The sequence below is a fragment of the Bos javanicus genome, chromosome 4, assembly GCF_032452875.1.
Source record: "Bos javanicus breed banteng chromosome 4, ARS-OSU_banteng_1.0, whole genome shotgun sequence".
NCBI classification, from domain to species: domain Eukaryota; kingdom Metazoa; phylum Chordata; class Mammalia; order Artiodactyla; family Bovidae; genus Bos; species Bos javanicus.
The window spans coordinates 94,524,348-94,551,151 of NC_083871.1; the positions used below are offsets into that span (position 1 = coordinate 94,524,348).

At 37.0% G+C, this 26,804-nt stretch overlaps 2 protein-coding genes across 5 annotated transcripts in view; one reads left to right on the forward strand and one right to left on the reverse strand.

Annotated features, from left to right (window-relative positions):
- KLHDC10 (kelch domain containing 10) overlaps positions 1-11,240 on the forward strand; it is a 97,355-nt gene extending 86,115 nt beyond the window's left edge. Inside the window, exons 10-12 of one of the 2 annotated variants that reach the window (XM_061414702.1) lie at positions 4,931-4,982; positions 8,258-8,361; positions 11,018-11,240. In XM_061414702.1, coding sequence (XP_061270686.1) covers positions 4,931-4,982; positions 8,258-8,358 — 153 coding nt within the window. In that variant the 3' untranslated portion in view covers positions 8,359-8,361; positions 11,018-11,240. Of the gene's footprint in view, positions 1-4,930; positions 4,983-5,174; positions 6,635-8,257; positions 8,362-11,017 lie in introns of those variants that run through there. The other variant, XM_061414704.1, reaches the window with a different exon arrangement.
- Positions 3,037-26,804, reverse strand: part of TMEM209 (transmembrane protein 209) — a 34,206-nt gene continuing 10,438 nt past the window's right edge. For all 3 annotated transcript variants that reach the window (XM_061414699.1, XM_061414698.1, XM_061414697.1), the window contains exons 7-15: positions 22,857-23,032; positions 21,969-22,040; positions 19,703-19,799; positions 13,725-13,850; positions 11,242-11,339; positions 10,123-10,237; positions 9,923-10,020; positions 8,222-8,295; positions 3,037-4,681 (exon numbers count right to left, since the gene is read on the reverse strand). In XM_061414699.1, coding sequence (XP_061270683.1) covers positions 4,627-4,681; positions 8,222-8,295; positions 9,923-10,020; positions 10,123-10,237; positions 11,242-11,339; positions 13,725-13,850; positions 19,703-19,799; positions 21,969-22,040; positions 22,857-23,032 — 911 coding nt within the window. In that variant the 3' untranslated portion in view covers positions 3,037-4,626. The remainder of the gene's footprint in view (positions 4,682-8,221; positions 8,296-9,922; positions 10,021-10,122; positions 10,238-11,241; positions 11,340-13,724; positions 13,851-19,702; positions 19,800-21,968; positions 22,041-22,856; positions 23,033-26,804) is intronic.

A 26,804-nucleotide genomic window follows, 5' to 3' on the forward strand; every position in this document is an offset into this window, starting at 1 on the left:
GGGATCTAGTGCCCTGACCAGGGATTGAACTCGGGCTCCCTTCATTGGGAGCATGGAGTCTCAGCCACTGGACCACCAGGGAAATCCCCCGAAAGACTTTTTAAGTCCATTTTTCCCCTTACCCTAAAGCACACTGTCATCCATTATTTTCATTCAGCTTCTCAGTGATCACTGAGGTATGAATATCTTTCTTATGCCCAGAAATCAGTGTAAAAGGTTAACTGCCCTGCCTCAACAGTGACAGAGCTCAGTCCTCCCAAGTCCCAGCTGGTTCAAGCCAGTGGCTCTTCTAGCCAGATGAACTGTGGAATATTCAATTTGCTTTGGGGGCATGAAAGGATTTAGTTATAACTACATTGCATCCTTAGCAGTGGCTGAGATTGTTTGCATGTTGACTTTGCTGTGGAATATCTCTGGGGTCACTGCTGTCCTGGGTAAACAGGCTTCTGGGCACACATGAGGTTGTTCTCCATACCTATCCTGCCATACTGGATTCTTCCTCCTAAGGCCGACCGAGGTGCCACCCTCCATAGAATCCATAACCTATTCCCCGGGCCAGTGCAGTTCATTCGGTGTGGAAATGAAATTACTGATGACCATTCAGGGATCAAATTAGAGACATGGCTCAGAGCTAATGCCTAACAATCCTGCAGTCTCAGCACAAAGCCACTGGCATACACAGTGAGACGTGGCAATGTCACTGGGGCCTAAGAAGCACAGGTGCTGATTGTGCAAGCTGCTCTCACTCCAAGTTGCCAGACAACCACACGTTCCCCCCGCCCCCTCCCAGATCCTTCCCAAAAGGCTTTTTGCTAGAGATCCCAGCCCTCTGCTGCTTGGCTGTATCTATAACCTGGGGACTGCTGTGACTGAAGCCACCTGGACAGATGGTTGGGCCAGCTGACCTCTCCCAGCTCCTCACAGTGGACCCTGTAGCATCTGGGCCAATGTGCTGCTGCTAAGTGCATCAACCTCACTCCAGGTCATTAAGGAAGATCCCCAAGAGTACAAGGAATTGGCTGTGTATTTTCCTAACGCCTATACTTTTTAGGCAGTGTCCCCGCTGCAGCTCTTCAGGCCTGGGAAATGTTTCCTCCTTCTTAGTGTTACAGGCTTCCCTGGTGGCTTAAATGGTTAAGAGTCCACCTGCAATGCAGAAGACCGTTGATCCCTGGGTCAGGAAGATACCTTGGAGAAGAAAATGGCAACCCACTCCAGTATTCCTGCCTGGAGAATTCCATGGACAGAAAAGCCTAGCAGGCTACAGTCTAGCTGCAAAAGAAAAGCCAGTGCTCCTTGCTGCTCAAAAGGTATCCTTTGAAAAGAACTCAAGCCTTTCCCAAAAGGTAGCTTTAGCCATCGTCAAACTCTTCCTGAACAGCAGCACAGCTCAGACCAGTAGAACACTAGTCTTTCATGAGAATGAGACAAGCTATGAGAACCCACCAAAGACTATACGTCACTTCTGGATTCACTCATATGGCTGCTGAGTGCCGAAAAAAGGGGAAAGACCTAATCACTTTGGAGGAGAAATTAGTGCCATGTGCAGTGGTCAGGATCAACTCCCCAAAATAGTGGGTTTAATTAGAGCAAAGTTTTAAGGGAAGGGCAGAGGGGGAGGAGACATCCCCAGAAATCAGGAAGAGGAGGTACATATGCAGAGAGCCCAGCAAGGAGCAGCCTACACTGGCTAAAGCCAAGGATCCAGGGGGATAAGGCTAGCCTGGGGCCATATTGTGGAGGGCTTTAAATGTCAGGCCAAGCAATTTACCAGAACAAAACCGATCAAACAAGTGTTCTAGGAAGATGAATTTGAAGGGGACGTGCAGGATAAATTGGAAAATCTGGAAGCATGGCAACAATTAGGAAGCTGTGAGATTAATTAGGCTGTTGTAGTAGTCCTATGCGAGTTGATAAGGATATAAATGAGCACAGTGGCAGCAGAGATGAAGGGACAGCTGCAAGAGACATTGTTAAGAAAGAATGGATGAGATTGCTGCCTGATTGGACAGGGGACCCAGGGAGCTCAAGGAATCAAGATGAAAGCAGAGTTTTGAGCATGGTCGACTGGTAGGACAATGAACAGAGAAAGGGATGTGAGAAGAGGGAGCTGTTTCAGTACATATGAATTCAGTGCCACACATGAAGAATGTGCAGGATTTCCAAGTGGAAATGTCGGACAGGTCACAGGAAATTTAACAGTAGAGCTCAGGAGAGACAGTTATGGTTGGTGATGAGCTTGGGAATCAAGTGCAGAGTAAGTCATAGAATGAATGAGACCTTTAAGGAAAAGCAGAGGACCAAAGCCTGACCTTTAAGGAATGCCCGCATTCAAAGGATTTATTTATGTATTTTACAAAGCTGAGTTTAGAAGTGCCAACTATATACATGCTGCTTGTCTTCACCACTGAAATATCAGCTTAAAGTGTGTATCCGTTTGAGAAGGCCAAGCAACACAGTATTTTTATGTCATAGTAGGAACTAAATTATAAACACCTAAACATGCTTCTAAAACAAATCTGGCTGAAGAAAAGGCTGATTTTCATAAAGAAGAAAGAATGATACAGTGAACATAATCTATGAGATTAGTGTATTTGACCCCATAAGGATGAGTCAAGTGAAAAAAAATTTGTGAGAAATATAAATAACATTTAATTAGAGAAAAGAAGATTATTTACTCATTTTTAACAGAAGTACCCCAAAATTTACCACATTTTCAGTGCAGTGTCTTCTTGAAGTATGAAGTCAAACTAATTCATTAAAGTATTTTTAATAAAAACTATAGTAAGTATATGTTGGCTGGAACATTTGTGAAGACAAATTAATATATGAAAGCTACCCAGAGCATAGTAACCCATCCCACCCTTAGTAGGGAAACAGAATCTTTCCTTTTTTAACATGTACCATTAGACTTTATGTGAAATATTTACTGTATGTTGCATGACACATAAACTTTAATATAAGAAATGATATATTTTTTATAATTATGAAGTAGATACACAAACTTTTGAAATGGTAGACTTAGACTGTAACATGTTCTTATATTTAACATGTTTAATTGGTATTATCCTAACAAATTTAGCACATATCAAAAGCAGTTATAAGATAGAAACCTCCTTTCTTTTGGACATCTGACTTTTTAAAAACAGGAACAAGATTTACAAATTATACAAAAGAAGCAGCGTATATAATACCGACATGGAGTTTTTGAGAAGATACTGGTTTTCCAGGTAAAGCAGTCTCTAATAATATGTCAACCCAGAAAACATATACAGATGCTAGCTAGCCTTAGATATACTACTTATACATTTAAAAAAATAGATGGGAGGGTCAAGCAAAACTTACAAATTTGGTAATTTCCTACTCTCCAGATATTTTGAACACATCTAAGAAATTTAAACAGATAAGATAGAATATGATCTTAAAGAAGGGAACTCAATATTAGAGAATAGTGAAACTGAGTTATTAAAACCAAGGCAATTGTTTTTTTTTTGATGTCTTCAGTCTCTTGACTAAGACCTAAATAGTTTAATTCTATCAGCTAAATTTAACCCAAGTTGACTTTTTATTTTTCTGTTTAGTTTACGGTCTTTTATTCACATCAAGTCTTTGATGTAATTTTACACTCACAGCACATTACAAATCAGACAAGGTGTGTTTCAAGTGCTTAATAGCCTTAGGTGGCTGCTGTAATGGAACAGCTCAGGTGTAAAAAGACATAAAGAGATGCATGTGCACATGTGCTTTCAAACCACTTCTTGGTGATAAGCTAAGTTGAAAGGTACCAGGAGAGATAACAGTCAGAGGGTCTGGGGGACTTGGCTGGTGGTGGTGGGGAAGGGGAGGGGATAGTCCCCTGGGAAAGCAACATTTAGGCAGAACTTAGAAGGGTGCTGAGGAGGGTCAGAAAGACCAAGAGTGGGGCAGGAATGTCTCAGGCAGCGGGAGTGCATGGAGGCCACTGAGAGGGCCAGTCTGGCTGGGGCAGGGAAGGAGAGGTAAGGCAAGACTGCAGTGGAAGGGGCGAGGGCATCACAGAAAAGACCATGCAGCATTTTTCAAACCATGTTCAAAAACTGTGAACTTCACAGAGAGCTGACTTTTCAAACATTAATACCATCAAATCTCTTTCAATAATATTTTAAAAATACACATGAATTAACATTATTTAGAAGTTTATCTCATTTCTTTAAATCTGGGCCTTGGGCTGATTTGCCAAACACTGGGGAAATACAGACATTAAAAAAAATGAGCAATTTGCTTGTTTCTTTTTAATTATTTATACTAAATAACTCAATTGAAAAAACACTTTTGTGGGGAACAATATGGTGAATGATTCTTATTTGGTGGTTACAATGAAGAAGGACTCGAATTAATTAAGGGGTAACCGCACTGTTTTGTGTCAACAAAAATCTGAAGGGTTGTAGTTTTTTCTGAAATGATAAAAAATTGAAGGTAATTTTTCTTGGTGTAGAATATGTTTCACACTAGCTATTTTCTGTTACATCTAAAGAGTCTGTAACATGCATATACTATCTTATTTCAGAAGAGGCAGTGACTCAGATGCTTAGATTCAACTTCTGATTCAGTCAAATAAAGTCCAAATGTTTGGAATTAAATTATCCACTACTCTCCAAAAATCCACAAAATATTCACACCAGAGAGGCCAAGATTAACTCTCCTAAAAAAAGAAAAAAAAAAAATTAGTGAAATTGATTGACAAGCATTTAAGGTCTTTTTTTCCCCCCCAAATAACAGGAGTCTTTACAAGGAATACAAGTTTAATTGACATTTAGTGCTTTTCTGCAATCAGTTATGTTATACATGGTTTATCAGATGAATTCTAGTAACAGTTATTACTTTCTTACCTGTGCTTAAAACCCAAATTTAGAATAAATGGTTTATGGAGTGTTGAAAATTAATTTTTCAGTGGAACTCAAGAACTACTACAACAGATGGAGTTAACAGGACAATTTTAGCAAGTAAGTAAAAGTGTCAATTAAATTTTTTTAAATGGAGATTTAGAGATGCTAGGCCTCTTAGAGAACTTTACATATTTGATTTCATTTAGGAGTTTTCTAATTATTTGGGATGCTTCAGTAAATATGGGTATTACTAATATAGCTTAAATTAAGCCTTACTGCACATAATATAAAGAAAAATCTACTCCATAGAGTAATACAACTGTATTCAAAGTAAGAGGAAGGAGAAGAGGGCCAAAAGAGAACAAGGACTCATCTAACAGGATGGCAGTCAAAGGAGAACTACACATCTCTACCATCTGGAGCCAGAAGAGTTCTAAGCGGTTGCTTTTGGGAGATGGGCTTGGGAAGTTCTGGGAATGCCTTATTTCTGTCATGAAATTTTAGCACACTGTGACTTTTAAAATTATGAGTATGTATTCATTTTAATAAAAAAAATTTAAAATGTACCAAAAATGCTCTTCAAAAAGGGTAATTTCATCAACTGTGTTTTTTCTCCATACCCTCAACAACATGGCAAATGAGAAATTTCAGTATGATAGGGAAAGAAAAAATTTAATTTTGGCTTGCTTGTAAATGAGACTAAGCGTTTTTTCATGTTTGTTAACCACTTGCACAACACTCTTCTATGAAAAAGTATTTCGTTCATGTTTTTGACGATTTTCTGTATTTTTCTTTTCTAATGTGCACGCTCTCTATGTATGATGGATATTACCTTGGCTTTGCTCTAAGCATTATAATTATGCTTTGTCTCAGTTTGTCACTTAGTTTCAAACTTTATTTATGGTGTCTTTTGCTAAACAGGACACTTTACTGTGCAGTCAATTCTGTCTAGATTTTTTTCCTTCTTGGAAGTAAAACATTCATATCATTCTAGTAACTACACAAATAAGTGGCACTGAATTGATACTGTATTTGTATCAATCTGCTGTATTATGGGCATGATTCCAAGTGGACTATATTTGAGCCACTTGCTTATTTCCTTTATGACACAGGAGGGCAGTTTTTAACATTTGGTTGTTCTACAATGTATTAAAAAGATCAATCATATTTTAAAAGCTAGTAATTTCAGTTTTTTTCCCCTGGATTAAAAAAATCAAATAAATAAAAAAGATTAATTTTAGTCTAAAATGTTTCACTTATGTTTCCACATATAAGGGGCTCATTCAGTTAAAATAAGCACTTTAAGAACTGTATCAATTCTTTTGGGCTTCTGAGTAAATCACTGTCCCACTAAGTACTTTAAAGATTTTACATTTGTATGTATCTGACAAACTATATATGGCACTCAACACAAGCTTGTATCAGTTATCAATTTAGATTTTTTGAGGAAAAGATAAATTTTCAATTAAAATTAAAAATTCACTATTTAAAATACTGCTAAATTAATTCCCCACTTCAAAATAGCCTTCCAGAAACACTTTTAAATGAAGAATTACAAAGCCATAGCACATTCCATCTTTCTAATATATGTGTATCTATAACCAAATGCTGCTAGAAAATTTAGGAAAAATGTCTATTTACTGACACAGAAAAATATCCAAGCTACACCATAAGATCAAAAGGCAGCTCACAAGGTAATATGTTTGGGTACAATATATTTTTAAATAAAATGAAAAATAAAAACAGAATCAACTTTCCCCATAAAGTAACTGGAAAAACATACACCTCCAACTGATAACCCAGTAGGTACCTTGAAGGAGTGGCACTGAGAGACAGTTGATCAGAGGGGAGTTTTCAATTATTAGTTTATACACTGCTGTATTGTTTAAATATTTCTGTATTGAGCATGCATTATTTTTGTAATTAAAAAATAAAAAAGAACCATGGTAGCAGAGATGCCTGACAAAAGTGAGTTTCTTAATCTTTCTTACATTAAAAAAAATACATGCTACAGGAAGCTGATAAATTTCTTAGAAAGCTGTTTATAAATTTCAGTTTATGTCCTAAAAATCTTTGCATCTAATATGTTTAATTAAGGATAGGAGTTTGTCTTTCTCCAGTGCAGTGCTGTCCAAAAGAAATATAATATATAACCTTAAAAACTAAACAGTAAAAAGAAACAGGTGAAAATAATTTTAATAATATACTTCATTTAACTCAGTATATCCAACATATTATTTCAACATGTAATCAATATACACAATTATTAAAGAGATATTTTACTTTATTATTTGATACTAGGTCTTTAAATTCTAGTCTATGCATTTCACACTATAGCGCGTTGTGTGCATGCTCAGTCGCGTCTGACTCTGCAACCCGGTGGACTGTTGCCCTCCAGGCACCTCTGTCCATGATATTTCCCAGGCAAGAATACTGGAGTGGGCTACCATTTCCTCCTCCAGGGGATCTTTTACACTGACAGCTCATCTCAATCTAGACTAGTCATATTTCAAATGCTCAATGCCACACACATGTGGCTGGTGGCTGCTGTGTGGGACAGTGCCGTTCTAAACCTGTATTAAATAGGACACGCAGAGAACTCAACAGAAACATGAAGATCAGAGCTGAACAGACTGATGCTTTCTACTCAGCTCTTCCCTTTTCATTTTTTTAGCCTCAGGTTACTTAGTGCAGGCAGAGATGCACCCAGAAGCCAGATTCTCAGACTTCCAGCCTGTGCATTACCAGATTTACCCAGCATTAGCTAGGGTCCATTTACTTCACATACTGTTTTGAAGCACTGAAATTTCAAATCACCAAAATGACAAGACAGCAATTTTGAGTTTACTGTAACAGTATGTGAGCTTCATTACTAAGTATTTAGACGACACAAAGTAAATAATTTCAACTGACCATTCTTCCATTCCAATTAACAGTATTATGGAATGGGTGCTGACTTAAGTCTCTTTGGAAGTGTAAATATTTTGTAGAAGGCTCTGTGTCTGAAATGGGATAGCCTGAACAAACAAGACTCCAGTTGGTTTGTTTGTTTTTTTAATTTTAAAGTGGCGAGAGCCTGATATATCTGAATTGTCCCTCTGGGGGACACCACTGTAAAAGCCAATAATGTGGTCGAATTGCCTTTTTATCAATAGGGAAATGGAGGTTTTAAGGAATTAATGGACTTGCTCAAAATGGCAGAAATCGTTAGCAAAAGCGCTGAGCCAGTACTAGAAGTCATGTCTTGTATCGTTTAGTACACACATCTTTTCAGTATATGATGCTGCCTTCTGCAGAATCCGAACATAAGAAAAAGTGTATAAAATAAGTACTTGTATTAAAGCATAAATACCTACCCAAGCATTCCTGACTCTTTGGTTTTTATAATGTAGAGGAACATCAACAGTGTATGAAACATATTATTTCGGCCCTGGAACAAAGACAAAAAAACCCAGCAAGATTTAAACCAAACCAGAACAAAAATTCAGCCTGAGAGGTAAGTGTGGGTCCTATCAATTTACATTCTACTAATTCAGAATTCCATGTAATTCAGGCTTTCATTGATTCATTAAACAAAGTCCCTACTTTTGTGCTATAAGTGGGACTTCTGTGGTGAATAAAACAGAGAGGATCCATGTAATCAAGGAGCTTAAAGTCTAGCAGAAGGAAAGGCAGACAGGAAACTCAGAACTAACGTGTGAGGAATGTTATGAGAGAGGAGGAGGTGCAGGGTGCCATGGGAACAAATACATAAAAACCAGAGCAGTGAAGCAATGCCTCCCTGAGAAGAGATATTTTTAAGTTGAGACCTGAAAGATAAGCAGAAATAAACACACTGGGAAGTTCCCACACAAGGGGAGCAGCATTTATGAAGGACTGGCTGGGAGATACTCTGAAGTTGGTACGCTATATCCTACACACAAAACACTACCCCCAAAATCAACAGTTTAAACAAAAGTGTTGAGATTAAAAAATCTTTAATCACGCTTTAAAATACATTATGATACATACAGTATAAGTAATATATTAAATGTAAATTTATTTTATCTACAAGGGACAAGGCAGTATTTTGCTAGCACTAAAATCAAACTACTGATAGCTCCTGATTTAGATTTTCAGTTTACTGATTAACTTATACCTGTTCACTCTGATTTAAGTTGTTTTGACTAAAATATCTTTAGGATATATGATTTTTAAAGACAGTGTTTCTTTAAATGGCCCAAATTATTTACACTTACAAAGTTGAAATATTAAACTTAAAAAAAAATGAAATATTCTCTCCTGGGTATCTGACAGAATGAAGAATATAATTTTATGATTTAGTCTACGTAAAATTTCTTTAGTAAAGATGCTGGTAACAAAATAACCACAAAGGTCATCAACAGAACTGATGTTTATAATTAAGAGTAAAATGTCTGGATAGAAGTATAAACTGGTACAATAAATTTTTTCATATAGTAATTTGATAATATATTTTAACAGCCTTGAAAATATTCTATTACCTAGAATTCCACTTTTGGACTTTGAGCTAAAAAATTATCCAAAATACAGATAGTTATATGCATAAAGGTATTTATGACAATGAAGAATTAGAAACATCCAAAATGTCCAACTGTAGGGAGTGGTTGCATAAATTATATCTTTATCATGAAGTTTTAAAATTGTCATTAAAAAGTGTTTTTATGAAGACTTTTAAAGTCATGGAAAATTATGTTATAATGTTAATTTTTAAAACGATATAGAACTATACAAACAATATGATTTCAACCCATAAAAAAGTACAGAGAAAACCAAAATAAAAAAAAATAAAAAACACCAAATAGTAACAGCTTCCTCTAAGTAATGGAATGAATTTTTCTTCCTTTTCTTCATACTTTTCCAAATTAAGTATATATTACTTTCAGAATTTAAAAAAAAGGGATATAAAAATAGCACTTTCCCCCTAACTTAAGAAGTTTACCTATTTCATAAAGAGAATCTAATTTTAAAAGAAATATCAAAGTAAGTCATCCATGACATTAGTAATAGCAACTGCTGTTGCTTCTAAATAGAAGTACCTTTGGAAGATTGTAGACATGACGCTGGTAGATTAGCTCATAATGGGGAGGGTTGATAGCACTCTGATAAATGCAAAAAACATTCTCATTCGTCACATCTGTAAACAAAATAGGCTACATTAAAAAACAAACGAAAAGCTTCCACTACATTATTTTATGTGAAAAGCTCAACTCATTCTTTTAGGAGAGGTTGTTTATACCTGGTTTATTTGGTGTCTGAACAAAGTGCTGAGAAGTAAATGTTTTTCCATCAGGATATTTAGGATGTGGAGGTAATCTGGAATCAAGGTAGGTGCAAAATACATGCATGATGATCTGAAGACAAGGAAATAATTTTTCAAAGTCAGCATGAAAACCTATGTGTGGTACTTTTCAAACATCTGTTTATAATGATTGCAATTTTTAAATTTTTCCCCTGAGAAAGAATTAGCAAAAATGCTTTCAAGTGATTATATTTGTAAGCTGAAATCTATAAAATGAAAAGATAAAACACATTCCTAATTTTGTGTTAAGTGGATTATTCACCCTCATATAGTTAATTAACAGCAAAATGAAGATAAAATACACATATAGTCCATTCTTGACTATCAGCATTTAAAACTTCATTTTCACATGCAACAGTCATTTTAAAAAAACAAACATAATTTTGAGAAACTTTTAAATGCCTAAAACTTTAGTCTTTGATCTCATAAATCTAATTCTAGGAATCTGTCTTAAAGTCATAACCCGAAATCAGAAAGAAACATGCAGTATGTTACTCCCAACAGTATTTAAGACAGAAAAACAAAAATCCGCCCCCTGCCACTACATATTTCTAAAACTTTAAGGTCAGTTAAATGACAGTGAGTAATAATGCAAATACTTAAACACTGAAAAGTGAAAGAAAGCAGGATACAAATTTTATAATTACATCTGTGATAAAAAACATTAAAAATAGCACAGTCTAAGTAAAGAAAAAATAAGAAAATACACCAAAATATTAATAGTGGTTGGGTTAAGATGCCAGTACAATTTTAATTTTTTATTTCTACTTAATTTCTAAAGTCTTTTTATTTAAAAACTTTTTTTTCATTTTTTTTTTTTTTTCTTTTTCAGCCACAGCATGCAGCTTGCAGGATCTTAGTTCCCTGACCAGGGACTGAACCTGGGCTTACAGCAGTGAAAGCAGTGAGTCCTAACCACTGGACCACCAGGGAATTCCCTCTAAGTTCTTTTAATGCTTATTTTATAATGGAAAAATGGACCCATAACAAAAATGTCAAACTGAGAAAAATAAATAAAAATAAATAAAATAAATAAAAATAAAACTGAGGACTTACAGCAGAATCCGTGGGCAGGTCTGTATCCCACTTGCGACCTTTAAAGTCTCCACCTCTATTCCATCGAAACGAGCTCATACAGCCTCCCTGAGAAAGTTCTGTAGCAAGAGAGGTGAGATTAAAAAAAAGCTAAGAATGTATACTAAAGAAGGAGAAATAGGCTAAGGGGTTACAACAAGGAAAGCATGTCATCTTAAAAACCCAATCAAAACATTCAAACAAAGAAATACACAATATAAAAAATTAAATAGCACCATGAAGAAAGAGTAAGATAAATCCAATGTAAGACAAGATTACTGTTCAGGATTCTTAAAAAAGGCAATGTCACGTGGGGGGGAAAAATTGGCAGAACTGTTTTAGACAAAGAGATTAAAAAAAAGAGAAAGCAATACAATGTAATGTGTGAACATAAACTATTCCAGTTAGGGAAAAAAAGGGTATATAACAGTCTCTGGACAAATGGGAAATCTGAATATAAACTGGATTATCAGATATAGAAATATTCATTCTTAAGATCTGACAATTCTATTACAGTTATGTAAAATGTTCTTACTTTTAGGAACTCATGTGCTGAGAAATAATGATGTCCACAATGTTAGAGCAAAAAAATGTGTGTGTGTATATGTAAAATGCATGTGTGTATGTATATAGAGAGAGAATCAAATATTGTAAAAGGATGGTAATTGTTCAATCTGGAAGCCCCATATAAATGTTCACTTTGTTTTTTAAACATTTTTGTATACTTGACATATAAAACTTTATATATATATATATGTGTATACACACTCTGTATATATGTGCACACACACGTCTTTTTTGGATGTATAAATATCTTGTTAGCTACGAGGCAAAGTGAAGAGTTAGTCACTCAGTTGTGCCCGACTCTTTGCAACCCCATGGACTGTAGCCTGTCAGACTTCTTCATCCATGGGATTTTCCAAGCAAGAATACTGGAGTCGGTTGCCATTTCCTCCTCCAGGGGATCTTCCCGAACCAGGGATCAAACCTGGGTCTTCCTGCATTGGCAGGCGGATTCTTTATCACTGTGCCACCTGGCTATGTATATAAGCTGTATTTTTCATACTATAAAAGTATGACGTGTGATCACTGTTTGTGGTTCTCTTTTTAAAAGGCCTTATCCTCTTCTACAGATACATATCAAGATCCTTGCAGATAATCTGATGATGACATACAGAACTGGCCTCAAATAATGCAGGAAGGGAGGAGGTAGATGGGAATATGCAAAGGGTGAGGGCTGCACAGGGACTGATGGCTGCTAGAACTGGGTGCTGGTATAAGAAGGCTGAGCAGACTCTTGTGTCTAGTTTTAAGTACATTTGAATTCTCCTTATACAAAACGTTTTTGGGGAGCAGGAGAGGGTGGGATGAATGAGAGAGTAGCACTGACATATACTACCATGTGTCAAACAGCTAGCCAGCAGGAAGCCGCCACACAGCACAGGGAGCTCAGCTCGGTGCTCTGTGACGACCCAGATGGGTGGGACTTGGGGGGACTGGTGGGAGGGAGGCTCAGGAAGTAAGGGAGGATATACATATGGTGGAAACTAACACAACACTATAAAACAATTATACTCAAAAAAAAAGTCATGATAAATGTTTATTCCTGAACCCTAGTCTAAAGCTAGAATACAGAAGGGGCAACATAACACATAACATAAATTAAGATTTATGATAAATCTGAAAAGTGAAATAATATTTCTAAAACTTGTTTTAGTGATGAGACCATTTTACAGAGTCTATCCAAATGAATGTAGGGAGGCATAAACAGAGTATGTGGGGGTATCAGGGAGGCTAAATATCCTGATTCTCAAGTCAGGCTCCTGAGAAGACTGTGTACGTGTATATACGTGCACACTCTCTGTCACTCAGTCACGTCTAACTCTTTGAGACTTCACAGACTGCAGCCCTCCAGGCTCCTCTGTCTATGGGATTTTACAGGCGAGAATACTGGAGTGGGTTGCTCTTGTCTTCTCCAGGGGATCTTCCCAACCCAGGAAAATAACCAGGATTATTTTCCCCAAATGATCAGGATATAACAGACATATAAAGAAGCAACATATTACATATGACCTATAAAAACTGAAAGAAATAAGATCAGCATACTAAAATTATAAAGAATGTCATTGTGGCATCCATTCTTGGTGGTTTAAGAATAGAAAATGAATGAAATATTCACGCGAACCCATTTAGCTCATATTTAAGTTTCCCTATATAGGACAAAATTATTACTGTATTCAAGGATAATTACATTATTTTGATCATTTTTAAGCATATAAAATATAAAACCCACATCTGTTCAAGTATTAGCCTTAATGAAGCCATAATGTGTATTTATAAAGTAAGACCATACTTAGTGATACTTAATAATGAAAAAAAATTTCTTTCCCATGTTACCTTTATTTATAAAATTTCAAAGTACTGAAACAGCTCTCATTTTTTTCCCCCTTCAAATCAATGATTACCTTTGATCCTTTCAAACAAGTATTCCTGATTTGGAGTGAGGTCTAGATACTGCACGATTGTATTCAGAGTTGGAATGAGTGGAGCTTTGACTAAAGCAGCCTGTTTCAAGCTAGTAATACTAGCCTCTGTTAAAATTAAAACACACAGGACACACAGGTTATTCTTCGTGGGGACCTTCAAAAAAACTTCAAATGCTCTTCCCTGAATAGATGTTGAAGAATAAATAAAAGCAATGATAGTTTATCTTAACAACCTGCATTATCTACTTCACCTACAATTTACTTGACCATTTCTGGCAAGGTGGCAGCTATATAAACAACTAATACACAGGAGATTCTTGCAGGGTGTATATATTAATAAAAAGATACACAATAGCTTTCAAAATCAGATTGAGTTAAAAGATGTCTATTCTGCCACTGACAAGTGAAAACTTTATGACACTGATTTCTCTCATCATTTCATCCAAGACTACTATCCAAAGAAATTAATAAACCAACAGAAAGTTTCAAATGCCCAACCTTACTATACAGTGTTGGGAAAAGAGGCTTTCTTATAGGTGACATTATTGCTAGAATATAAATTCGTTTTAAGCTTTTTGAAGGATTATGTACAAAGGCTTAATACATTTATATCTATTGAACTTACAACTTCACCTCTCAGAAATTATCCTAAAGAAGTAATTATAAATGTACACAAATATTTAAGGACATTTACTCACAGCACTATTAGTAACAGTAAGGGGAAAATCTTCTATTAAATAACAAAGATCAGTTAAATACAATATATTACATACATAGAAAAGAAATATAAACTAGCCATAAAAATAGTACTGGAGAATACTTAACAAAAAGAAAAAGTGGAGGGAAAAAAGGAGGTATGACTTTAATTCAATTAAAAACATATACACATACATACTATTTGCTCAACTCCCAAATACATACTTTCCACATTTTAATGTTCTTAAATTATGATATAACGTACAACTGATATATATATATAGTTGATTATCATAGTATCTTTCTCCAAAAAAGAATACACAATTGTAACTAAAACTGACTGATTCTCCATGTTTTTTTTAAATTTATTTTTAAATTGATGGACAATTGCTTTACAGAATTTTGTTGCTTTCTGCCAAATAAAAACATGAATCAGCCATAGGTATACATATGTCCTGATACCCCTCGTCCAAGGTAAGGAGCATTGGCTGTGCTTTGCTGGAGCAGCCATGAAGAGATACCCCATGCCCAAGGTAAGACAAACCCAAGTAAGATGGTAGGTGTTGCAAGAGGGCATCAGAGGGCAGACACAATGAAACCATACTCATAGACAACTAGTCAATCTAATCACACTAGGACCGAAGCCTTGTCTAACTCAATGAAACTAAGCCATGTCCGTGGGGCAACCTAAAATGGGCGGGTCATGGTGGAGAGATCTGACAGAATGTGGTCCACTGGAGAAGGGAATGGCAAACCACTTCAGTATTCTTGCCTTGAGAACCCCATGAACAGTATGAAAAGGCAAAATGATAGGATACTGAAAGAGAAACTCCCCAGGTCAGTAGGTGCCCAATATGCTACTGGAGATCAGTGGAGAAATAACTCCAGAAAGAATGAAGGGATGGAGCCAAAGCAAAAAGAATACCCAGCTGTGGATGTGACTGGTGATAGAAGCAAGGTCCGATGCTGTAAAGACCAATACTGCATAGGAACCTGGAATGTCAGGTCCATGAATCAAGGCAAATTGGAAGTGGTCAAACAAGAGATGGCAAGAGTGAATGTTGACATTCTAGCAATCAGCGAACTGAACTGGACTGAATTTAACTTAGATGACCATTATATCTACTACTGCGGTCAGGAATCCCTCAGAAGAAATGGAGTAGCCATCATGGTCAACAAAAGATCCGAAATGCAGTACTTGGATGCAATCTCAAAAACGACAGAATGATCTCTGTTCGTTTCCAAGGCAAACCATTCAATATCACAGTAATCCAAGTCTATGCCCCAACCAGTAACGCTGAAGAAGCTGAAGTTGAACGGTTCTATGAAGATCTGCAAGACCTTTTAGAACTAAGACCCAAAAAAGATGTCCTTTTCATTACAGGGGACTGGAATGCAAAAGTAGGAAGTCAAGAAACACCTGGAGTAACAGGCAAATTTGGCCTTGGGATATGGAATGAAGCAGGGCAAAGACTAATAGAGTTTTGCCAAGAAAATGCACTGGTCATAACAAACACCCTCTTCCAACAACACAAGAGAAGACTCTACACATGGACATCACCAGATGGTCAACACTGAAATCAGATTGATTATATTCTTTGCAGCCAAAGATGGAGAAGCTCTATACAGTCAGCAAAAACAAGACCAGGAGCTGACTGTGGCTCAGACCATGAACTCCTTATTGCCAAATTCAGACTTAAACTGAAGAAAGTAGGGAAAACCACTAGACCATTCAGGTATGACCTAAATCAAATCCCTTATGATTATACAGTGGAAGTGAGAAATAGATTTAAGGGCCTAGATCTGATAGATAGAGTGCCTGATGAACTATGGAATGAGGTTTGTGACATTGTACAGGAAACAGGGATCAAGACCATTCCCATGGAAAAGAAGTGCAAAAAAGCAAAATGGCTTTCTGGGGAGGCCTTACAAATAGCTGTGAAAAGAAGAGAAGCGAAAAACAAAGGAGAAAAGGAAAGATATAAACATCTGAATGCAGAATTCCAAAGAATAGCAAGAAGAGATAAGAAAGCCTTCTTCAGTGATCAATGCAAGAAATAGAGGAAAACAACAGAATGGGAAAGACTAGAGATCTCTTCAAGAAAATCAGAGATACCAAAGGAACATTTCATGCAAAGATGGGCTCAATAAAGGACAGAAATGGTATGGGCCTAACAGAAGCAGAAGATATTAAGAAGAGATGGCAAGAATACACAGAAGAACTGTATAAAAAAGATCTTTACGACCCAGATAATCACAATGGTGGGATCACTGACCTAGAACCAGACATCCTGGAATGTGAAGTCAAGTGGGCCTTAGAAAGCATCACTACGAACAAAGCTAGTGGAGGTGATGGAATTCCAGTTGAGCTATTCCAAATCCTAAAAGATGATGCTGTGAAAGTGCTGCACTCAATATGCCAGCACATTTGGAAAACTCAGCAGTGGCCACAGGACTGGAAAAGGTCAGTTTTCATTCTAATCCCAAAGAAAGGCAATGCCAAAGAATGCTCAAACTACCGCACAATTGCACTCATCTCACACGCTAGTAAAGTAATGCTCAAAATTCTCCAGGCCAGGCTTCAGCAATATGTGAACCGTGAACTTCCTGATGTTCAAGCTGGCTTTAGAAAAGGCAGAGGAACCAGAGATCAAATTGCCAACATCCGCTGGATCATGGAAAAAGCAAGAGAGTTCCAGAAAAACATCTATTTCTGCTTTATTGACTATGCCAAAGCCTTTGACTGTGTGGATCACAATGAACTGTGGAAAATTCTTCAAGAGATGGGAATACCAGACCACCTGATCTGCCTCTTGAGAAATCTGTATGCAGATCAGGAAGCAACAGTTAGAACTGGACATGGAAAAACAGACTGCTTCCAAATAGGAAAAGGGGTATGTCAAGGCTGTATACTGTCACCCTGTTTATTTAACTTATATGCAGAGTACATTATGAGAAACGCTGGACTGGAAGAAACACAAGCTGGAATCAAGATTGCCAGGAGAAATATCAATCACCTCAGATATGCAGATGACACCACCCTTATGGCAGAAAGTGAAGAGGAACTAAAAAGCCTCTTGATGAAGGTGAAAGTGGAGAGTGAAAAAGTGGGCTTAAAGCTCAACATTCAGAAAACAAAGATCATGGCATCCGGTCCCATCACTTCATGGCAAATAGATGGGGAAACAGTGGAAACAGTGTCAGACTTTATTTTTGTGGGCTCCAAAATCACTGCAGATGGTGACCGCAGCCATGAAATGAAAAGATGCTTACTCCTTGGAAGGAAAGTTATGACCAACCTAGATAGCATATTCAAAAGCAGAGACATTACTTTGCCAAGAAAGGTTCGTCTAGTCAAGGCTATGGTTTTTCCTGTGGTCATGTATGGATGTGAGAGTTGGACTGTGAAGAAGGTTGAGCGCCGAAGAAGTGATGCTTTTGAACTGTGGTGTTGAAGAAGACTCTTGAGAGTCCCTTGGACTGCAAGGAGATCCAACCAGTCCATTCTGAAGGAGATCAGCCCTGGGATTTCTTTGGAAGGAATGATGCTAAAGCTGAAACTCCAGTACTTTGGCCACCTCATGGGAAGAGTTGACTCATTGGAAAAGACTCTGATGCTGGGAGGGATTGGGGGCAGGAGGAGAAGGGGACGACAGAGGATGAGATGGCTGGATGGCATCACTGACTCGATGGACGTGAGTCTGAGTGAACTCCGGGAGTTGGTGATGGAGAGGGAGGCCTGGCGTGCTGCGATTCATGGGGTCGCAAAGAGTCAGACACGACTGAGCGACTGATCTGATCTGATACATATGTCCCCTCCCTCTTGAAAGATCTTTCTATGAAAACTAAAACTGAACAGTTTTCATGATTAAAGTAAAAAACAAAACAAAAAAACAACTGACTGATTGGGGAACACCGGAGTGGGTTGCCATTTCCTTCTCCAGGGGATGTTCCCAAACCAGGGATTGAACCTACACTGGCAGGTGGATTCTTTACCACCAGGAAAACCCACTTTCCAAATTTTCTACAATGAACATACACATGTTGTTTTTGCAGTGATAAAACAATGCTGTTCTTTCCAAAAAAACACATCACATTGGTAAAATATGAAAGATACTTATTTTTATAGCTTATAAAAAATCTCAAAAAAGTTAACTATAAGTTCAAATAATACTACCAAGACCTAGGAAGTAACCCTTCTAACTCTGCAGTCAGAGAGCTCTGGCCTCAAATCACTGGGCTAGTTACTTTACCTCTCTGAGTCTTAGTGGCCTGTTCCATAAAACAGGCACTAAAAGCTAGCTTTCAAGGTTAATGTGAATGTTGTGTACACTACATATAAAACATCTGGGGACTTCCACAATGCAGGGGGCCCAGGTTTGATCCCTGGTCAGGGAACTAGATCCCAGATGCTGCAACTAAGTAAGACCCAGCACAGCCAAATAACTAAACAAAAAAACTGGGGTACTTAGTAAATTGGTACTTTGTTGTTCAGTCGCTCAGCTGTGTCTGACTCTTTGTGACCCCTTGACTGTGGCACGTCAAGCTTTCCTGTCCTTCACTATTTCTCAGAGTTTGCCCAAACTCATGTCCACTGAGTCAATGATGCCAATACTTTAGCAATGTACAATTTTATACTTAACCCAGAGAATAAAGACTGATGAAAAGATACCCAAAGCAAGTGGAAAGTGTTAATATGCAATCCAAAGCTTTTACATATTTCAAAGAGAAATCCATTCTCTAGAAAGATCTGGTTGACTAAAATACTCCTTACATTTTTTAAACTTCACTACTTAGCACTAAGTAAGTTATAGTATATACACTTTAGGCAAATTATATTACACTAAACTTTAAGTTTTATTTTTAGCAGATAATTGAAAATGGGGGATTTTAAATTAGCATTGTTATACATTTTTTATGCTTTGTACAATTTTGTAATTAATATCTAATAAGCTACTTGTATCTTGAATATATAAAGAACACCTACAACTCAATAATAAAGACAACTCAATTTAAAAATGGGTAAGGGGGGGAATAAAATGGGTTAAAGATCTGAAAAGGTATTTCTCCTAAGAAGATATACAAAGGGCTCAGCACACGAATAGATGCTCAGTATTATTAGCCATCAGGAAAGTGTAAAAAAAAAAAAAAAAAGAAAAAAGGTAACAAAGGATGCTGTTAAATAGCCCATTACAAGAAGAAATTTTCCACTTGGCAGATTCACTGAAGGAACTCAAATGCTGGGCTCTGTTCTCACATACCTCCTATTTGCAGCTCTGGACAACCCATTCGCCTCATCTGCGTGCTGACAGACTCAATCTCTTGCACAAGCGGCACTAATATTGTCTCGTTGATCCACTAGGGAGAAATGAGATGAATGATTTTACACACATAATTTTAAAGCATTTCTCAAAAGATTATTTTCGTGAAAGTTTTTTTTTACTGTCTTGTACTTGAATATTAATAGAGTATATAGTGAAAGAGAATGGAAGTAACAGCAGCCACAGTTACAGAGTTAAGTAAATATGCTAACAGAATGCAAGTTAATGAAGTTATACTCTTAAATCAGATATGCCTGTTTGCCTGTTTTTTGAAGATATAAAATTTACAGTTACATGTTAAGTTTTTCTTAAATTCTTCTATGATTATATATTAATACTTAGCTAAAAGGATCATCTTTAGTTTTTATTTCTAGGGTAGTTAGTCACATATTTTTTACTGGTTTGTGATTAGTATAATAGTTTTTTTTTTTTTAGTATAATAGTTTTTAAAACTAGCATAACTGATTATCTCTCAGCAGGCTCCCTCAATTCCCTAACCATGTGGAAAATGGATATTATTATATTTAAAACTAGTTTGTAAATATTATACTATTCACTTTAGGACTAGGAATTTCAAACGCCACTTTGCATGGTACATGAAAAGACTGTTCAAAGAATCCACACCCAACCTGGTTTTGTGTTATGGGTTTTGGGTGTGTGTTCAACACCAACTTCAACTACCCTTTCTGCTTCCACTACCTTTTCCACTACCTTCCACTATCACTGCTTCAACTACCCTTTCTGTTTAACCATATAGCAGAAGGATGAAAAAAAGTTTCAGATCAAATACAAGTTATACAACTCTTAATAAAATTTCTGAATTAAAAAACCTCTGAAAATGATGTGTTTTTATAATTTAGTTAGCAAGAAAATTTGATATATTGGCAAGACCTGAATTGAATTCCTGTGTAACTATTTTTAGACTTTATCTTACTCAGCATGATTGCTCATATGTTTTGCTGCAGAAACAATAATGTGGTTGATTACTGAGTACTAAAAAGACCCTGCTACTGTATTATAAAATATATGGTATATGTATACACTGCTTTTCAAAAGAAACTACATAAAATCCCCTAAATTTCAGAACATTGTAGCCTAAGGAATTCAGATCAAGGATTGTGTTTGCATTTCTTCCAAGCTAATACTCCTGACCAAGACTTTGTCTTTTAAATATATTAGCATTTTTAGATAAGCCTATAAGTGGAAATAAAAGGAAGTACAGTCCTAGGACATCATTTCACTTGTTCATTCTTCCAACATTTATTAAATGTATCCTACTTGCCAGCCACACTTAGGCTGCAACAAAATTGTCTGAGGTGCAGGAGAGAAATCGAGGCCTCACTCCTAGGAGGCCTCACTGAGTAGTTCTAGGGCTGGCTACGGAATTTTTATTCAAGAAAGCCAACCAGGCTTCTGGTTCAATAAAGTAGCCTACTATTTTCACCATACCCTCTCTTGATACCCTATGTAAATTACAGCAAAAGAACAAAAAATGAGTACAAGTAAATGACTTAAACAAATAATATTTCCAGAAGATGGGGAGTTGGCGAGTAAATGGTGGAGGATGAAACAGTGGAAGAAGCTTCTACAGAGTCTAAGTGGGGCTTCCTGCAGTGGAGGAGGGGCCAATTTACCCCCTAGACTGGGGACATGTGGGTACTACAGAGAGCAATAGAATGAGGTAGGGTTGAAACCAGGAAACTCACTCTGTATGTGGGAGAGCTGGCTTTTGCCAACCTCCAGGCCAAAGATTAGAAGGCTCTTCTCATGAAAAATTGAAGAAAAGGATACACTCTGAAGCAGCTTCAAGTATATGTTATGTTCTTTAACACTGAAGTTTTCAGAGAATAATGACCTCATTTTTGCTTCCCTCACATGTCTAGACACACAACAGGCTCTGATAGGAAAGCTCTCTGAAAAGCAAAATTGAGATGTTGGGAAAGGGAAGATCTTAACAACTAAATACACTGTTCCTTTATTCACTCAAAATACGGTGATTTGCTAAGTGTTGAGGGGAAAAGTCCCAAGAATGCAGACACCATATGGTAAACGTCTTCTTCATCCTTGTGTGTGTCACCCATAGTGCAGTTTTAGTAATATTTAATTCTGATAGTCTAATAATTAACATCTCTAACTGATACTCTAATAACATACTTTGTATATAAAGAGGCACAAACATTGTCCACAGAGTAATGTCAAAACTCACATTTCTGAACTTAGCTGTCCATGAATCCATATGATCAAGAAGTTGTCTATTCATAGTTACTCTTGCCCAAACCTGTTAAAAAAAAAAAAAATGTTTAGAATGAACAATCAGTGAGGAAAAGTCTTGCCAGGTTATCAGTCATCCCTTCCCCCACCCTCAGATATATTTTGACTACTTTGTAAAAAACTTCACGATCATCAATACTGACCTGATTAACATGTAGTAGTTGCTATTCATGCACATACATTTAAAATTCCTTACATTGGTATGTTCAAAGAATATTCTTTCTTTTAAGAAGAAAATTCAAAATCCTTTATTTGGTACTAAACTGATGAAACTACAAAATGTTCCATATCAAATGTATATTCTAGTCAAATGTTCTAATCCAAATGTTATTTTAAGAGCAAGAATCTTGTATGTGTTAAGTACAAATAGATACCTGAGGTATCTTTTTATGAATGAGTGCCACAAAATGTTTTAGGTAGGACACTAATGTTAACTCTGTGTCATAAAGAGTAAAATGTAGAATATAATTCAATTTTCAATACACAAGTTAGCTAGGGGTCTTTCTAGTGTTTGAGAAAGTGACAGTGAAGTCGCTCAGTTGTGTGCGACTCTTTGAGACCCTATGGACTGTAGTGGTTTGCCATTCCCTTCTCCAGAGGATCTTGAGACCCAGGGATTGAACCCAGGTCTCCCACACTGCGGGCAGACTCTTTACCATCTGAGCCACCAGGAAAGCCCCTTTCTAGTGTATAACATGTGCCAGATTTACATTTCTAGCCAGTAAAAGTGGATGTTACAGAAAACAATTTCCAGAAGTAGAAAAGAAGACTTTCAAACAACCTGTAAATCACAAACATCAAGTCACTTTCATTTTCCATTTACCTCCTCTGCAGCTTGTTTAGAGCTGAGATCGGCTTCATCTTTGTTAGCACATGGCGCCTGAGACCTACAGGCAAGCTGATACTGAAACTTCTTCAAAGTCTGTGCATAATCCCCCACAGAACGGCTGTAGTTCCAGAAAGTAGGACTGGTAGGAGGCGAAGTAGAATCTGGGCTTCCTACAACGATGAATGGAAGGAGTATCACAGTATGGTGTAGTAATTTTGATATAAGGGGCTGGTATATGAGCTCTGGGTATCTAGGAACCTATGCAATGGCAACCCAAGACAAAGTCTTCTCTCCTCCCAACATTATCTTTTCTTTAGAGAAATGGAGTGCTCATGATAAACATTAAAAAGAACTTTTTCTGAGCAGTATCACTTTAACAGCCATGAGATTTCTAAGTGGTTGAAAGTGTCTGCTTATTTTTGTTGTAAAATTAAGCTTGTTTCATTCTCTAAGACTTTCCAATGATTCAGAGAGAAACAAAAGACAAATTTCATCAGGAAATAAATAGGCTAAGTTCTTGCTTGAATTTTTAGAAGCTCTTTCTGAATGGGATAACTACCGCCTCCTATTAATATACTAGTCTTTTGGCTAGCAGCTAAACTCACTCTTCCGAGTGCTACACCGTGGTCTATTTATAGTTTAGTAACTCTTGTCTTGTATTAAGAGACTGTCTGCTGATTACACTTCTAGGTTTATCATTTTACTTTTAGGAAATGTAAACAGTCACATTTAGGGACTTAATACCACAGGGGACTTTACCACAGTACTTAACACATTTTAAGGTTTGTCTCCTTTCCCAAACAAAATTTGAGCTCCTCGAGGGCAGGGAGTATTTTTCCCCCTAGTATCTAGTACGTGTGTGCTCAATCGTGTCTGACTCTTTATAACCCCATGGACTGTAGCCCATCAGGCTCCTCTGTCCATGGAATTTTCCAGGCAAGTATACTAGAGTGGGTTGCCATTTCCTACTCCAGGGGAATCTTCCCAACCCAGGGACTGAACCCACATCTTTTGCATTAGCAGGCGGGTTCTTTACCACTGCGCCACCTGGGAAGCCCAACATCTAGGACAAGTCGTTAATAAACAGCAAATTTTCAATGACAATTATATGATACTTTGCTGTTGTTGAGTCACTCAGTCGTGTCTGACTCAGTCATGTCCGACTGTGACCCCATGGACTGCAGCACCCCAGGCTTCCCTGTCCTTTACCATCTCCCAGAGCTTGGTCAAACTCATGTCCACTGATGCTTAGGAAGAGTTTATTTTTTTCAAAGTTTAACTGATGTCAAAATATCAATTGATATTTAGTACCCTCACAGAAAAATTACAAAGAGAGACTAGTTTTTTTAATCTTAGCAGTATTTTTAAAAGGCATGATTATAAAATAATAAAACTGGTCTTCTTTTTGATGTTTAGAGGCATGGAGGATGAGAAATGAAAGGGACATGTGGCAGTATTTCAAGTCACAGCATCAAAACCTTGGAGGTGAGCCAGTCTTGTGCTGGTAGCATTGGTGAAAGTATGCTCCATACTGGCATAAAGATAATAACTATGTATAATAAAGAAATATCACACTTGGTGTGATATTTCCAAGTAGAACTTCTGGCAACATTGACTTAGAAGAATGAATACTGTCAAGAAAAGTTTTAAACAAGTACAATGACTGAATACATAGGGAATAAAAAAGGAAGAGACATGGGGTCATGATAAGAGCAAACAGTTTACCCTATTTTGACTAATTATTTTGACTGTTAATTTTAAAAACGATAATCAAGCTTTCTGAGGGCAAACCTGAACTTAAGGAAAATTTCAAAGAAGTCTGGCTTTAGATGACAAAAGTTCTATGTAGATGACAGAAATACAGTTTTATATCTGTTGTACATGAGCTAAAGTACAAGGAAAATATATAGCAAGAAGTGACACAACAGGGCCTCTCTATAATGACCATCACCACCAAAATAGCACAAAATCCGCAGTTGGACAACCCCAAAGATGTAAGAATAATAAAACATATAATTTAAATGAATAATGGAGCTTGCAAACATGTAATAGGAATAGCTGCTAAAAATGAAGAGGGAATTGAAAATCAGAGTGGCCAGTGGTCCGTGTGTGAAGTGATGCTGCGGTTGCTCTGGAGAATTTTGTAGGCTTTGGGAAACCTATCAGTGTGGACTTCAGTGCCTGGGAACTGGAAATGTGCATACAGGTATCGGGCTAGACTGAGGCCTCCTTCCTACCTCTATTCCCTGCACCTGGCACACAGCTGAGGACCTCAAGGGGCTGTGTTCTCAGTGGATAAGGAAAAGAACATCTGTTCACTGACACCAGGAGGTAACAGGGAAGCCTGTCTCTCTTAGGTTGTTTTTAAAAAGAAATCCCCAGAGATTTAAAAATTACAGCTCCGCCTTCATGTGGGTTTACTGCACCCATTTATACTCCCTGTAAGGTCCAGGAACCTCCAAGCCCAGAAATTACTTAAATTAATTCAGGATCAATGATATTCCTCAATCACCGGATAGAGGCAAATATGAAACTGCTAGGAGGAAACAAAAGGCTTCCATCCAGCCTGCCTAAGACCGAAACAGCACAGATGAAACTCTACCGAAGACGGGCTTACCAAAAATGAAAAATGCGTAAAACACAAAGAAACGTATCTCCAAGAAAATGCATCAACAAGAAAAAAATGTTAGTATGTAATCAAGAACTTTAGATAATGGAGCTACTGGACAGGAATTTTAAAGTATGCTTAAAGTGACTGAGATAAGAAAAAGAATGGAAAACATAAGAACAAAGCAAGATACTCTAAAATAAATCAGGCATATATCAAAGAGAAGCAAATAAAATGTTGAAACCAGAAAAAAAAAAAAAAAGACAAATTAAAAAACTCAATGAGTTAAATAGCAGTTTAAAGTTTAAATTAAAGAGACAGAACCATCAGTCCTAACTGGATAAAACAAACTGTGGAGTGAGGAATAAAACAGAATGCTCTTCTTTATAGCAGAATGCCAAAATACTAAACGTACACTGAAGAAATGGAAATATTAGAAAGTCTCCCTTTTGCAACTACTACTGTAGTAACACTGGATCATCAATGGATGCTAAAACTGCTGGAGGGAAAGACTGCTTAAGGGAACAGCATAGTCATAAGTCTCAAAAGCATCATACTATATAGATTGTTCATAAATTACAGAAGGGAAAAGCTACTATGAACAAACTGTGCCATCACTATGACCAGGAGATCCAATTTAACTTTGCCAATAGAGGGACAAATAATATCATGTATCCTCTGATGTGATGCACTGAAAGGAACATACCACCAGCTAAGTTTTATTCTTGCCAAAAAATATTTAAAATGAATCTAACAATGAGAAAACTATCACACAAATACAAATCTACCAAACTGGCCTTGTAGCTTCAAAATGTAAATGTCATAAAAGACAAAAAAGAGAACAAACACTCATAAATGGTCCAGATGAAAAAAGACTAAGGAAGCATGACAATTAAATGAAATATGTGGTCCCTGACTGGATCCTCCATCAATAAAAGAAAAGAGCTACCAAGGTCGTTATTGGGTCCACTGGAGGAAATGTAAATATGAAGAATAGTAGTAACTTAAATATGAAAATCATATGGTAGTCAGAAAGGAAAATGTCCTTGTTCTTAGGAGATGCATGTAAACTACCTTCTGAGAAACCTGTGTACAGGTCAAGAAGCGACAGTTAGAACCAGATATGGAACAGATTGGTTTCAAATTGCAAAAGGAATACGGCAAGGCTGGATACTGTCACCCTGCTTATTTAACTTCTATGCAGAGCACATCATGTGAAATGATGGGCTGGATGAAGCACAAGCTGGAATCAAGATTGCCAGGAGAAATATCAACAACCTCATAAATGCCGATGATACCACTCTAATGGCAGAAAATGAAGAGGAACTAAAGAG